At 38.4% G+C, this 16430-nt stretch overlaps 1 protein-coding gene across 2 annotated transcripts in view; it reads right to left on the bottom strand.

Moving 5' to 3' along the window:
• Positions 1-341: 341 nt before the first annotated feature.
• AOPEP (aminopeptidase O (putative)) overlaps positions 342-16430 on the bottom strand; it is a 731576-nt gene continuing 715487 nt past the window's right edge. For both annotated transcript variants that reach the window (XM_073670973.1, XM_073670974.1), the window contains exons 15-16: positions 11131-11217; positions 342-824 (exon numbers count right to left, since the gene is read on the bottom strand). In XM_073670973.1, coding sequence (XP_073527074.1) covers positions 684-824; positions 11131-11217 — 228 coding nt within the window. In that variant the 3' untranslated portion in view covers positions 342-683. The remainder of the gene's footprint in view (positions 825-11130; positions 11218-16430) is intronic.

Genomic DNA, 16430 nt, shown 5'->3' with positions numbered 1-16430 from the left:
CCAAACTTACAGCCATACATATATATATATATATATATATATATATATATATATATATATATATATATATATATATATATATATATATATATATATATATATATATATATATATATATGTAAATCCAAGAGTAAAAAATAAATATACAAAACTGTCCATTGCATAACACAATGGTGTGAATAAAGCCTCGAACTGACATCTATACAGATGTTGTATATTGTACTTATAAGCAGCCAAACAATAGTCATTTAAATTAAAAATTCCCAATTCTATGATGGTAAACTTTCATTTCTCAGCTTTTACAGTAAAGGATGGGAATCACTTGGAGACACAAAGATATGTAGGCACGTGTTGCATTTTTAGAAAGTCGTAAAAGGATTTTATTTTTAACTACTGCATAGAAATGTAAAAATGCTGGATGAGACATTACAGACATTACAGACAGTCTGAGACTAGGATTACCTACTATCTTTCAACTTGCACTTGAAACATGCCACACAGACTTAGCTTCTAACATTGAGGTAACGTGCTGGAGGCCAGGCTCCTAGGACGGCCTTGTTCTAGAACAAGTAATCCACCCATAGTTCACAACTTAATCCTATCCAGTTTAACTTGCATTAACATGACCACACTGAGAGTTTGGCCGTTTTCAGTCACGGCATTGTTCTATGGAACTCAAGCCATTAAAACAACATTTCTCCCACCACTTTTACACAGGATACATCCATTTGATCTCTTACAGCAGCAAAGCATCTGTGTGCAAGTTCTTGCTGTCTGGCATCCTCGTTCACCATTAATTCTCCATAGAGATACACACCCATGGCCTGTTAAGAAGAAAAGAACAAGTAAACATTGCAGTAAAAAGAAGATTCTGTAGTCAATCACACTTACACAGTTCCCATCCCATTCACACCCCATTAAGACTACACCCTTTATTACTCACTATGGTGACAAAATAGCCAAGACTTTTAACCACTTCGCGCCAGAGCCTGTTTTTGCCTTCGTGACCGGGCCAATTTTTTCAATTCTGACCACTGTTGCTTTATGAAGTAATTACTCTGGAACGCTTCAACGGATCCCCCTGATTCTGAGATTGTTTTTTGTGACATATTGTACTTCATGATAATGGTAAAATTTTTTCGATATCACTTGCGTTTATTTGTGAAAAAATCGGAAAATTGGCGAAAATTTAGAAAATTTTGCAATTTTCAAACTTTGAATTTTCATGCCCTTAAATCAGAGAGATATGTCACACAAAATAGTTAATAAATAACATTTCCCACATTAAATAACATTTTTCAGCACAATTTTGGAACCCAAATTTTTTTTTGCTAGGAAGCTATAAGGGTTAAAAGTTGACCAGCGATTTCTCATTTTTCCAACAAAATTTACAAAAACATTTTTTTAGGGACCACATCTTATTTGAAGTGACTTTGAGGGGCCTTTATGACAGAAAATACCCAAAAGTGACACCATTCTAAAAACTGCACCCCTCAAAGTGCTCAAAACCACATTCAAGAACTTTATTAACCCTTCAGGTGTTTCACGGGAATTTTTGGAACGTGGAAGAAAACAATGAACATTTAACTTTTTTTTTCACAAAAATGCTACTTTAGACCCAATTTTTTTATTTTCACAAGGGTAACAGGAAAAAATGGACTACACAATTTGTAGTGCAATTTCTCATGAGCGTGCTGATACCCCATATGTGAGGGAAAACCACTGTTTGAGCGCACTGCAGGGTTCGGAAGGGAAGGAGCTCCATTAGACTTTTTGAATGTAAAATTTGTTTGAATAATTAGCGGACGCCATGTTGCGTTTGGAGAGCTCCTGATGTGCCTAAACAGTGGAAACCCCCCACAAGTGACATCATTTTGGAAACTAGACCCCTTAGGGAACTTATCTAGATGTGTGGTGAGCACCTTGAACCCCAAGGTGCTTCACAGAAGTTTATAATATTGAGCTGTAGAAATAAAATTTTCACATTTTTCCCACAAAAACGTATTTTATCCCTTAATTTTGCATTATCATAAGGGTAATTTAGAGAAATTGCACCATGAAATTTGTTGTGCAATTTCTCCTGAACACGCTGATACCCCATATGTGGAGGAAAACCACTGTTTGGGCGCACGGCAGGGTTTGGAAGGGAAGGAGCGCCATTTGACTTTTTGAATGTAAAATTTGTTTGAATAATTAGCGGACGCCATGTTGCATTTGGAGAGCTCCTGATGTGCCTAAACAGTGGAAACCCCCCACAAGTGACACCATTTTGGAAACTAGACCCCTTAGGGAACTTATCTAGATGTGTGGTGAGCACCTTGCACCCCCAGGTGCTTCACAGAAGTTTATAATATTGAGCTGTAGAAATAAAATTTTCACATTTTTCCCACAAAAACGTATTTCATCCCTTAATTTTGCATTATCATAAGGGTAATTTAGAGAAATTGCACCATGAAATTTGTTGTGCAATTTCTCCTGAACACGCTGATACCCCATATGTGGAGGAAAACCACTGTTTGGGCGCACGGCAGGGTTTGGAAGGGAAGGAGCGCCATTTGACTTTTTGAATGTAAAATTTGTTTGAATAATTAGCGGACGCCATGTTGCATTTGGAGAGCTCCTGATGTGCCTAAACAGTGGAAACCCCCCACAAGTGACACCATTTTGGAAACTAGACCCCTTAGGGAACTTATCTAGATGTGTGGTGAGCACCTTGCACCCCCAGGTGCTTCACAGAAGTTTATAATATTGAGCCGTAAAAATAAAATTTTCACATTTTTCCCACAAAAAATGTTTTTCATCCCCTAATTTTGCATTATCATAAGGGTAACAGGAGAAATTGCACCATGAAATTTGCTGTGCAATTTCTCCTGAGTATGCCGATACCCCATATGTGGGGGAAAAACACTATTTGGGTACACTGCAGGGTTCGGAAGGGAAGGAGCGCCATTTGACTTTTTGAATGTAAAATTTGTGAATAATTAGCGGACGCCATGTCGCATTTGGGGAGCCCCTAATGTGCCTAAACAGTGGAAACCCCCCACAATTGACACCATTTTGGAAACTAGACCCCTTAGGAAACTTATCTAGATGTGTGGTGAGCACCTTGCACCCCCAGGTGCTTCAAAGAAGTTTATAATATTGAGCCGTAAAAATAAAATTTTCACATTTTTCCCACAAAAAATGTTTTACATCCCCTAATTTTGCATTATCATAAGGATAACAGGAGAAATTGCACCATGAAATTTGTTGTGCAATTTCTCCTGAGTACGCCGATACCCCATATGTGGGGGAAAAACACTGCTTTAGTGTACGGCAGGGTTCGGAAGAGAAAGGAGCGCTAGGTTGGCTGGGATAGGTGGCAGACACCATGTCACATTTGAAGAGTCGCTGACATGCCGAAACAGCAGAAACCCCCACAAGTGACCCCATTTTGTAAACTACACCTATCAAGGAATTCATCTAGGGAAGTAGTGAGTATTTTTTAATTTTTGAAATTTATACCATTGGGCAGTGAAGACAACATAATTATATTTTTACCCTCAGATTTTACATTTTCACACAGGGCAATGGGTAAAAATGGTGCTGAAATGTGTCACACAATTTCTTCTAAAAGTGGCAATACCCCATATGTGGCTGTATCGTACCGCTTAGCCATACGGCGAGATCTAGGAGGGACGGAGCGCTATTTGACAATTGGAGAACAAATTATTGTAGAATAGGAATTTGGATTTGGGAGCACAACATTTTCTGAATTTCTTTCTGCTACCAGTAACTTGGAAGTCCCTTATATTTTTAACAGATAATGGACCTGAGTGGGGACTAGCTTTTTTTGAGGACTGAGTTGAAGCTTTTATTGGGAACATTTTACGTAACATTTATCCGGCGCTCTAGGCTGAGCACTTACATCGGGGTTTCCATCTAAATTTCCAAGTGATGTAATTTAGATGAAACCCCTGCGGGATCCATTCACTGTAATGAGGCAGCAGAGTTACTCTGGACTCCATCTGGCCTCTGTTTAGCGGTGTCCTTTTTTTCAGAAGTGCACAAAACTGTGGCCAACCGCACTTTTATGCACGCCTAAAAAAACTGACACTGTGGGATCACAGTCCAGACGGCATCCACAGTGGCCTATATCTGCCTCATTACAGGGAATCTTCCGTTATGGGTTCCGTCTGAATCACGTATTTCAGAGATTTACACGGAAACTCTGGTGTAAGTGCTCAGCGCAGAGCGCAGGATAAATGTGAGCAGAGCCTTACTGCGATCTTTGGGAGACATAATAAACAAATCAGTAGCAGGTGAAGAATTGTTTTTATTTATTTTTTTTGCCGTTCATCGTGCGGTATAAGTGATGAGAATACTTTTTTCTTCAGGTCGGTGCGATTACAGAGATACCAGATTTATATCGGGTTTTTATGACTGACAGCTGTCACACACTAAAAGACGCTTTTTTTGCAAAATCTAGTTTTTGCATCGCCATATTTTGAGAGCTATAATTTTTCCATATTTCGGCCGACAGTCATGTGACGGCTTGTTTTTTGCGGGACGAGTTGACATTTTTATTGGTACCATTTTTGGGTACGTGACATTTTTTGATTACGTTTTTTTGTGAGGTAAAATTAACAAAAACCAACAATTCAGGAATTGTTTTTTGAGGGTTTTTTTTATGCCGTTCTGCGTGTGGTAAAAGTGATAAGGTAGCATTATTCTTCGGGTCAGTACGTTTACAGCGATACTACACTTACTGTATATTTTTTTATGTTTTGGCGCTTTTACACGATAAAACAATTTTATAGAAAAAATATTGTTTTTGCATCGCTTTATTCTGAGAGCTATAACTTTTTTATTTTTCAGCTGATGGAGCTGTATGGCGGCTTTTTTTTTTGCGGAACAAGATGATGTTTTCAGCGGTACCATTTTTATTTCCATTTTGCTTTTTGATTGCATTTTTTTCCACTTTTTGTTTGGCGATATGATGAAAAAGCATCGTTTTTTGCTCCGTTTTTTATTTATTTTTATTACAGTGTGCACAGAAGGAGTTAATTAGTGTGACAGTTTTATAGATCGGGTTGTTTCGGACGCGGCGATACCAAATATGTGTACTTTTTTTGTTTTTGTATAAATATACGGATTTATAGGTTTAACATTTTATTTATTTATTTTTATTTATTTTGTGATTTTTTTTAACAGTTTAAAAACATTTTTTAGACTTTTTTTTACATTTTTACTTAGTCCCTGTATGGGACATTCATTTTTATTTTTCTAATCACTGTTCTCATGCAATGCAATAGACATATATTGCATTGCATGAGAGCTGTGCTGACAGTTTTACACTGTCAGATCTCCTGCTAAACTTCAGCTGCAGGTTGAGTCTAGCAGGACACCATATATGGCAGATCCGGAGGCGGCCATGTGACCTCCGGCTGCCATGTCACACATCAGGGGGCCGTCGGAGAGGTAAGTGGACGACCCCCTCTCCTCTCACTATCTTCTAAATGCCACGATCACTATAGATCGCGGCATATAGAAGATAGCAAAGGGTTAACATCATTGGGACCTGATCCAATCAGGTCCCGATGATGTCCCCTGTCAGAGCTGTCGCTCTGCACCGCACCCGCAGCACTTGCAGGACCCTGGGGGTCCTGAGGGCTGCGCGACCACCGACCGTTCATAAACGTCGGCGCTGCACAGAGCCCAGGCAGAGCCTACGTTCATGCACAGTGGGTGGTCTGGAAGCGGTTAAAGGTTTCCATAAAGAAATCAAAATTACAACACCATGATGTATAGGGCATAACAAGCCAAAGAAAGCTTGCTCCATGTACAGTAGGCTTCGTATGTACAACCAGTCATGCTGCAAATTTGCAAGGAGACAACAATACTTCATAAGTAAAGTTAGCGTTGTTAAACTCAATTTCCAGTTGTTTTTTTTGCCAATATCTTTATGAATATATGACTTTATGGCTGTTATACAAGGAAACATATTTGCTCACTAACATTTCCAAAACCAACTAAAATTTATTGACCAAAAATAGAAAAGTACTGTCATTTCTTCAGTTTACCCTCTCAAAAGGTTTCACTTTTAATCTCGAACAATGCCTGAATTTTGTGTCCGGAGACAAAAATTCACGCCATATGATTCCTCTGATAGCAGCTATCATGTAATCTACCATCAATGTGGTAGAAGCAGGTAAGTTGGCACCAAAGGCAAGAATAGTAATCGATTTCCAAAACATGCCCATGAGCACATAAAGTAAAGGTGCTCACTCATAGACATTAGAGCAAAGTTGACTGAATCTTCCGATCTCAGGCATTTTAAAGATCTTGTCCGGTCTTCTGATAAAAGTCTTCAGTCACTCTATGTGACTGCATACTTTTCAATCCTTACAGTGTGTGCACCACACGCGGTCAGGATTCTTCAGCATTGACGGCGAGAGCGGGCGGTCATGTGACTGAAAGTATGCGATTTACATACTTCTGGCCATATTCAAAATTGAAGTGCTAGGCTTAATTCACTTTTATTGAGTGAAGCCAAGCAAGTCTAGTTGTAGACTTCTAGATCCATACGCTGTAAGAATCTAGAAGTCTGTAATATCAAAATGAATGCAAACTTTTATCAGAAGTTCGGGTAACCCTTTAAAAGAAAGAAGGATCAAGCATCTTGAATTTTAATAGCCATTCCTTCTCTCTTTAAAAGTACTCTTGCACGCTTTGCCACACTAAGTATAGGGGAGTGCGTTTAATAGATGTTCAATAATCAAGCATTTGACTGACAGCTATTAAAGGATAATTTGCTATGATATATTTTCTGTAAATTGCAATTAGCAGAACTGATTTAGAAAACATACATAAAGTTTCTTTCTGCATGAACCAATTTCTAACCACTTCTTGTAGGTTCACAAGAAATTAGAAAACAAGTCACTCAAAAATATTAGTCTACGTCCATTTAATTTGGGACTGCTCCATTATTAGGTCCTTCTGGCAGGAAGTTACCTCCCTATTAGCCTCTTTAATCTCCATTCCAATTCCATGTGGTCCTCTGATTTGCCTTTTTGGGGTAATGGAGGATGATGCCTTGGACCATTATATTAAGATTTTTTTGAGGGAAACCTTGTTTCTGGCAAGGAAATTATTGGCTTTGAGATGGATGGGCAACACACAGCCAACATTGCGTTCCTGGATTGCTCTGGTTAACTCAGTAATTCCATTTGAAAAGATAGTATACCAAAATAGAGGCTGTCCATTAAAATTCTCCAAAATATGGGACTATGGGAATTCTTCATGTCTTACAATCTCTACTTAGGCGAAAGGTTTGAGCCTGAAAGTGAATATGCACGAGATATGTGTATGAATAGTAAATCACGTGTCACGGATGACAAATGTTACTCATGGAGGCAGACATCTAGATCCTTATACATTATGATGTGAGATATTTTAAGCATGGAAAAGACAGCATACGTTTGATAAGTTGTGGTTAAAAGATTCAAGTTTGGATTGTATCCTAATTAGGAAAATATCCTATTCTCCATCTTTTTCTCTGCATATAATTTCAGAAGATGGGACATGCCTAAGACAAGGAAACTATATATATGTAGGTGGTAACCCATTTGACAGGTTTACTTTAATATGTCCTTTTTGATGTATATCTATGTTGATGTGCTATCTCTGGATGTTTTCCGACACCAAATGTAATGTATAATTGCTTATAAAATTGTTTAATAAACAAATCAAGTTTAAAAAAAAATATATATTAGTCTACAAACCCAAAGGCTGGGTCGTCGTATTCTGACTGCAGTGCAGTAGTTGGTGGGCTTCACCTGTACTTGCCAAGCCACTGAACAATTCACAGTACACAGCGTGGGTTATTGGCCACGCAGCATATTACCATCCTGTGGCTGGAAGGTGTGAACCCAACCTAAAAATCTTGGATCCCTTCAGACCACAAAACAAGCAATTCTCTTCAAATGGAACATGCACTACACACGTGGTAAAAATTGTTGGTACCCCTCGTTTAATGAAAGAAAAACCCACAATGGTCACAGAAATAACAAATGAAATGAACAAATGAAAGTCAGACATTGCTTTTCAACCCTGCTTCCACAAAATTTAAAAAAAAATCTAACTCATGAAATAGGCCTGGACAGAAATGATGGTACTCTTAACTTAATATTTTGTTGGACAACCTTTTGAGGCAATCACTGCAATCAAACGATTCCTGTAACTGTCAATGAGACTTCTGCACCTCTCGACAGGTATTTTGGTCCACTCCTCATGAGCAAACTGCTCCAGTGGTCTCGTGTTTGAAGGCTGCCTTTTCCAGACGGCATGTTTCAGCTCTTTCCAAAGATGATCAATAGGATTTAGGTCAGGGCTCATAGAAGGCCACTTCAGAATAGTCCAATGTTTTCCTCTTAGCCATTCTTGGGTGTTTTTAGCTGTGTGTTTTGGGTCATTATCCTGTTGCAAGACCCATGACCTGCGACTGAGACCAAGCTTTCTGACACTGGGCAGCACATTTCTCTCTAGAATTCCTTGATAGTCTTGAGATTTCATTGTACCCTGCACAGATTCAAGACACCCTGTGCCAGATGCAGCAAAGCAGCCCCAGAACATAACAGAGCCTCCTCCATGTTTTTTTTCAACAATGGTGTTCTCCTTGGTTGTCTCCCATGAAGTTCACTTTGGATAAAACAACAACGGATGGTGCGATCTGACACTGATGTTCCTTGAGCTTGAAGTTCACCTTTAATCTCTTTAGAAGTTATCCTGGGCTCTTTTGTTACCATTTGTATTATCCGTCTCTTTGAATTGTCATCAATTTTCCTCCTGTGGCCACGTCCAGGGAGGTTGGCTACAGTCCCATGGATCTTACATTTCTGAATAATATGTGCAACTGTAGTCACAGGAACATCAAGCTGCTTGCAGATGGTCTTATAACCTTTACCTTTAACATGCTTGTCTATAATTTTCTTTCTAATCTCCTGAGACAACTCTTTCCTTTGCTTCCTCTGGTCCATGTTGAGTGTGGTACACACCATGTCACCAAACAGCACAGTGAGTATCTGTAGCCCTATATACAAGCACAGTGAGTATCTGTAGCCCTATATACAAGCACAGTGAGTATCTGTAGCCCTATATACAGGCCACTGACTGATTACAAGATTGTAGACACCTGTGATGCTAATTAGTGGACACAACTTGATTTAACATGTCCCTTTTGTCACATTATTTTCAGGGGTACCATCATTTCTATCCAGGCCTATTTCATGAGTTTAATTTTTTTTTAAATTCTGTGGAAGCAGGGTTGAAAAGCAATGACTGACTTTCATTTGTTCATTTTCATAGATTTTTAATTTATTATTACTTTTGTCAGATTCAAGTTATTTCTGTGACCATTGTGGGTTTTTCTTTCATTAAACGAGGGGTACCAACAATTTTGACCACGTGTGTATAAGGGCTTCAAATTCATAATTCATAACATATCAGTAGAGCAACCAAACCACTTCAGGTCTTTAAGTTAGGCCGATAGCTGCTTATGACTTGTCATAATCTTTGTTCCCAGCTACAGTTTGTGTTTAAAAAACAAACAAACATCTTTTTACATCAGTACTTCCTTTACCGGGTCTGGAATGTATGCTTCGGTTTCTTCATGTAATTTTCAATTTTGTTTAAGGATCAAAAATTTTAACAATGAGGCACTTAAAAATTAATAGGCTATGTGCCCACAATGCAGAAATGCTCTGGATTTTTCCTGAGCGTTTCTGCATCTCCCTGGCAGAAAAAACGCATGCGGATTGTACATGCGGATCGTACATGCGTTTTTCCTGCCAGGGACAAGCGGAAGTGAAGCGTTCTTCACATGCATTTCCGCATGCGGGTTGTCAAGCGCTTTCCAAGCGATTTTAGCATCACTTGGAAAGTGCTTGACAACTTGGTCACACTATATAAATCCATACAAACGGCATGGATTTATATAGTGTGACTGAAAGAATGGTAAAAAATAAATCTATACCTACCTTCTGATGGCCCTCGGAGTCTTGCTTCGCTCCGTTCTCCCTTGTCGGCAGCTCGCGGTACACTGCACTGAAGGACCTGCCGTCACATGACTATGAAGTCAGCGCAGGTCCTTCAGTCCATCGCAATCTGCCGGCATGGGAGGACGAGCGCAATGGGGGCCGTCAGAAGGTAAATATAACATTTATTTTTTATTTTAATCTTTTCTTCACAGGTTCTATGGTACCCGGGTCCGGAGGAGAGTCTCCTGTCCTCCACACCCGGGTACCATCCGCACATTGGAACGCATGGAATGCGCATCTACATATACAGTGATGCGGAATCCATGCGTTTCAATTCAAATTTCCACAGCATGTGCACAGCACATGCGGATTATCATTGGGGAACATGGCAGGCCTTCTACCATGCGTTTTTTAAGCGTTTCTGCAGCGTTTTTGCCGCTGCGGAAAAGCTTAAAAAACGCATCGTGGGCACACAGCCATAAGGGGTATCAGAGCACTGTAGCTCAATTTTACGCTTGCCATGCAAAATTCATCTCAGGGTGCTACCTTTTTTGCCAACCACTCAGCTTGAATCTTGTTGTTATATCTCCTCTGTAACTATCTAATACATGTGAATAACTCCCAACACACAACTGGAATAAATGCGAGACATAAAATCCTAGTCCATCATTACTACTTCCACTAACGTATTTTAACCTTCAATTGTTTCATCCCAGGATCAATTCAATTGATATATTATTAATGTAAGAAGGGTATTATGAAATGAAGCAAATATCAACTGTACATTATGAAAGTCAGGTATCAGTTGCAGGGGGTATTTAATTTTGCCTAACTGCAGGTCAAGTAAACTGTATCATGTTGAGGTTCTCATCAAAAACCTACATGTAGTAGTTGTATGTCATAAAGAATATTGGTCAAGCATCTATATATTACCATGCATGTTTCAACTCTAGAAAAAGAGACATTAGTGTGATACTCATTGTTTTCTAACCTGATGAAACTTGTAGCACCTATGGGAACATTCACTTACAGGAAACATAATGGTAGTCTACCATGGGAACAAGGAGAACATTGTGTAAGATGAGTGGTACAACTCAAGAAGTGGTTTACACACCTGGTCCTGGAGTAGAAATGTCTCCACATCCTTGTAAGATGCGGTATACTTATGTTTTATAACCAGCTCACACCATCTATGTCGGACCTGTAAAAGAAATGATAAATTAATTAAATTTACAATTTTCTTATTTAGTGTATATAATAATTTGGTCACATAGATGTAATAACCACAAATGTGTTTGCATAAAGCAGCATCAAGTATTGGTATCACAATATAGTTCATAGTATTTCTATATTTCAGCATTAATGGGATTGGAGTATCCCACATTATTGGTGCCCTTGTGGTGGCTGCCGACACAAATTATTTAACATTATGGTGTTTTGTAGGAAAGCAGATAATTTGGAGCTGTGAATCAGAAACATCAAACTCTTACCCACCCTATATATATATAAATTATACATTTAGCAGAACAGCATTCACCTCAATTTTTTTTCAATGAGCTTAAGTAAAATGAGGTCTTCAGTAAAGAATCATCTATTTTAAAAGAAAATCAATATGGTTGTCAACTCGGGACACGCAAAAAGTGATGCATGCAGGTGACATCTGCTCTATGACATGAATTAACTATTATGGTCTCATTCAGACGTCCGATATTCTTATATGAATGCTATCCATGTCTTTCACGGATAGCACTCATACCGGTGATAGTCTATAGAGCCATTCACATGTCCGTGATTTTCGTGGAGATGTGTCCAATTTTGATCCGAGAGTGGGCTCAAAATCGGCAATGGAAGTCTGTGGGTCCTTGAAAAAAATCAGATCGCACTTGGATGACCTCCGAGTGCGGTCCGATTTTCACGGACTGTCAGAAAGGAGAACGTGGAGAAACTTTTTTTTTTCTTAGTGTACGAGAAAAACTGACGACACTCGGCCCACACTCTGATCAAACTCTTATCAATTTAATCGGTCTGTTTTTCTCTTACGTGAGAAAATTCAGATGTGTGAATGAGGCCTACCTTGCTGGAAACCAATTCATAACCATGCCCTAATGAATACCTTGCACTGAACTCACATACTCTGCACCATTTTATTTGGTTTCCCTGCGGATTTGAATCATCAAAGCGTTTAGTTTTTTTCAAATCTGCAGCATGTCAATTCTTCCAGCGCTTTTGCAGCATTTCCCACTTTTTCAAATGAATAGGAAAAAAAACACAAGTAAAAACGCATAAAAATGCACGTCTTTTACGCAACATTTTTCATGCCAACACTCAGCAGAAAAATCATCTGCAAATACTCAACATGTGCACATACCCTAAAAATGCACAAAATGTATCAAACAGCAAGAACTGTTTAAGAACAGTGCTGATAAATAAAGAATAAAAGAATAAAGAATCAGGTCCAGCTTTTATTGATTACCTACATTTGTGATTTATATATTCTATATACTAGAGTATAAAATGGATCAATGACCATATAAAGGTGTGTAATATCCACAGCGCTGAGAGAAAGCGTCATATACTGCCTGACTGCACACAGTATACACAATCTAGTAATATGGACGTCTTGAGCCAATTGCCTTTATGTTATGCATATATTAATATACAGTATATTAACAGCAGTACATTACACACGTCTGGATAGCAAGGTGTGTATCCTCGAGCTTGGTAGGTTAAGTGATTCTACCATGACAGGGCATTTTCAATGAAAAGGGCTCTGGAATTAGGAAAGAAGCTGCATCAGTGTGTTTGCCATTATGCGATGTTTAAAGTAAATAGTGCAAGTCATTAATCTTCCATAAAGGGCTACGGAGACGGTTATAAAGGATAAACAAGATTAAGTAAGCATCTAACATAAACATAATGTCAGCATCCAGAGTCTTTCCTAATGTATGCTGACTTCTTAGCGGTCTTCGAGTCATTCATCATGTCTGAATAGAGGAGCATCTCGTAGGCTTTCCATGTGCCGTACCTGGATTTGGTTAGATATGCATAGTGGACTTACAGACCGCATATTCCTGCTAACATACAGCTGCTGATAGCTAAGCGCTCGTTTAAGATCCTCATTAAAATGTTTAATGAGTGATAAATGAAACAAATCGCTTTGGAGAATATTTTATTTCCTATATCAGATATCTGTAAACTATCTCCTACAACAGCTGTTATTTTGGCCGGATTCATTCGAGAGTAAGAAACATCGTTTCTGAAAAAAATGGACGATTTTCATTGTCACCTCGATTCCTGACTTATGGCATCTGTATGTCTGTCTTTTTACACCTGTAGACCAAATACTGTTTCCTATGTTAATTATTGTAACTCATCTCTAAAAAAATAGATGCAATATGGATGATCTTTATGAGATTCGTTTTTTTTCTTGGGCACCTAGAGACTTGAACGGTCAACTTTCATCAGAAGAACAGAAGAGGCTAGTGCATGCTGACTTTTTTTCACACGAACTATCGGTTTGTGTGGAAAAAACAATCATCTGAACAGCTCTATTCAAATCAATTGGTCCGTATGATGTCCGTATGCTGTCAGATTTTAATACGGATACCACATGTACATAGATTTGCTCATCTGATCTTGGCCTAATACTTACTTGATGAAGTATCCATGTGAAAAACAAAATGAAGCATACATTAGAATCTTCCATATTTCATGTGACACTCGCCTAGTCCAGTCTATGGCTGTGCAAAAAACATTGGATCCAATACGGATCATCCATATTGCATCTGATTTTTTCGCATACATTGCAATTATGAACTGTATTGGGTCCTGTAAATTTTATTCATCACTGCTGAAGTATAAAAGATGCGACATGGATAATATAAATTATACTATACAGTCACACAGATGACAATACAGTTGAAAAATTGTCAGTTTTTTCCAAATTTTTTCGTCTGAACCTGACTTTAGATTTCATTCAGACATCAGGGTTCGCCTTTGTTTGGCAGATAAAATGTAAGGTCATTATAGTTGCTGCTCACATATTCTATGTTTTGTTTTTTTTTTGATTGAGTGTACAAGTCAATGGTCTTTGAAAAAAAACGGATAGCTCAGATGCCATCCGTGTGTCATCTATGCTATCCGCTTTTTTATTGTCGTACCGGTAGGAGAAACTTGGGATTTTTTTCTTGCAAGAGAGAAAAACGAATGCCAAACTGATTGTTACACAGACCAAAAATGGATGAAAATCGAATCAATCACAGTGATGTGAAGCTTCTGGGTTTGTACAATCCTGCAGGGAAATCTGGAAAAGACTTGCCAATACTACTGATTGATGCAACAGTTTGTTCCCCAGTCTATTGTGCACTATGTCCAATGCAAGGCATGAATTATATGGAACATTAAAAACAAAAAAGGTTCGGAACGTTGAATGTGTCTCTTTAACCTGTAGGAGCTAAAGAAAAAGTCATCTATCACCTGGAAGGGAAATGGATGATGTCATGTGTCTTACTACTGCATTAGGTAAAAACTGATCCAAGGCATGTGTCTACAACCTTAGGCTTAGCGGTACATGATTGCTTTATTTATTGAGCTGTTGCACTCCCCCACGAAATAGTTTTCTAGAATTATGTTACCTTTTCTTTGTATACAATAGGCCTAATGCACACAATACAACAGTAGTTTGTGCATACTGAAAGCTTAGATATTGCCATATTTTATACATATATAGACATCTAGCATATGTAAAATCTGTTCTAGAAATTCATTTTTTTCCCCCTTAAGCAATTATACTTTATATTCAGGGAGCTTAAAACAAATATTGGAAATTCAGATGCTAAAAACGATGCATTAAAACAAGATTTACAGAAATCTTTGTGGTTTGAAGGAGCTTTAGTTTTCCAAATACAAAGGCACTTCTTGTAAAATGGTCGATGCCATAATCTCTGTAACAACACAGGAAATGAAAGTGCTATAAAATATACATTTGCCATTTTCTGCTCCTAATAGACGCAGGGATCGTAAATCATGGATGTCATATGAAGACTGCCATTGTTATTCTATCAATATTCAGGATTTTCAAACTTCGGGAACAAGCCTAGCTTAGAAAAAGCCTTCCACCTGGGACGTGTAAACATATATGTGTTTGCTAGCAGATATCTGATCTAGCTGTTATTCAAAGAAGATGCCTCCTTTGTCTATATTAACATGGATATAAAGACACAGGTGGTTCACTTCACAGAGTCATGACAGGAAATAGCTGGAAGGACTGAGCATTGGACATCTCAAAGCTTCACACCTTCACATTACTGACAACACCCAGGTGAACATCTGCCAAAATGGTAACCTGACAAGTAGTATGCATGGAAAATGTCAGACTGGTTTATGTCTTACTAAGTCCCGACCATTAATGGGCTATTCCCATTCATATATATATGGCCTATCCATAGGATATGTCATAAACGCGTAGTAGATGACAGTCCCATCAATGGAGTCCACGTCTATGATGGGAACCAGGCTACATCATGCACTGCTGTCAGTGGAGACGTGGTTGGATTTCTCATACAAATGAATGGGAATTCTGACCACTTATCCACAAATAGAAGTACCATTCTCAAGATAGATGTGGGTCCCATATCATTTAGGAAATTTCATAAGCATATGCCATAAATGTACATGATGGGAATACACCATCAAATGCTATTAAATGGGACAAAGAATGATTTTTTTTAAGAAGAACACTTAGAATATATTTTACTTCTAGGCTCCAAACCACATCCACCGAGTCTGTTCATTTTGCAGATTCTATTTGACTTTAAGAAAGCTGAATTATCATGTTCTCACTTAACCCATAATTTGAAAATAGCAGAAAAACAAGAAAATCCTCCAGCGGTAGCCAAAAATATAAAAAGAGTGAAGTTTATTGTTCACATTAAAAACTCTAGTAGCAGGTCACCAAATGAGATCCAATAGACATAGGAGAAACAGACCTCCTCTGGTGTATGTGGAGGATTTTCTGTTTTTTCTGCTATTTGTCTCTATGTCCAAGACTGGGACGGCTCCGTGCGCTGCCTAACAGATGAAGACTGCTAATCAACGTTTGGTGAGCTGACTATTCCTTTGCCCCATATTCCCCTCTGTTCTTGTAATTTGCAAATGGGTGATGGGATGCATCAGTCATGAATAACAGTTAGCGGAAACCAAGCCACACTTACATAGCAAAATGTATGATTAATATGGAAGTTACACAAAAGTTTCATTGAATAAGTTCAGCTCAATAGATCCATAATAGTGTTTGTAGACAGGAAAGTCAAGCAAAATTGGCAGACAAAAGGTTAACTCTATCAAGCAGTTCCACACTGTAAAAGTTAGTGCAATTAGTTTGGCCTTAGACTACTGGGCAGATCTATTGGTTAC

Source organism: Phyllobates terribilis, unplaced genomic scaffold (assembly GCF_046119375.1).
Source record: "Phyllobates terribilis strain yellow unplaced genomic scaffold, ASM4611937v1 Scaffold_1__5_contigs__length_1240528914, whole genome shotgun sequence".
NCBI classification, from domain to species: Eukaryota; Metazoa; Chordata; class Amphibia; order Anura; family Dendrobatidae; genus Phyllobates; species Phyllobates terribilis.
The sequence above is the reverse complement of the archived record's forward strand: the minus strand, read 5'-3'. Positions and strand labels throughout refer to the sequence as shown.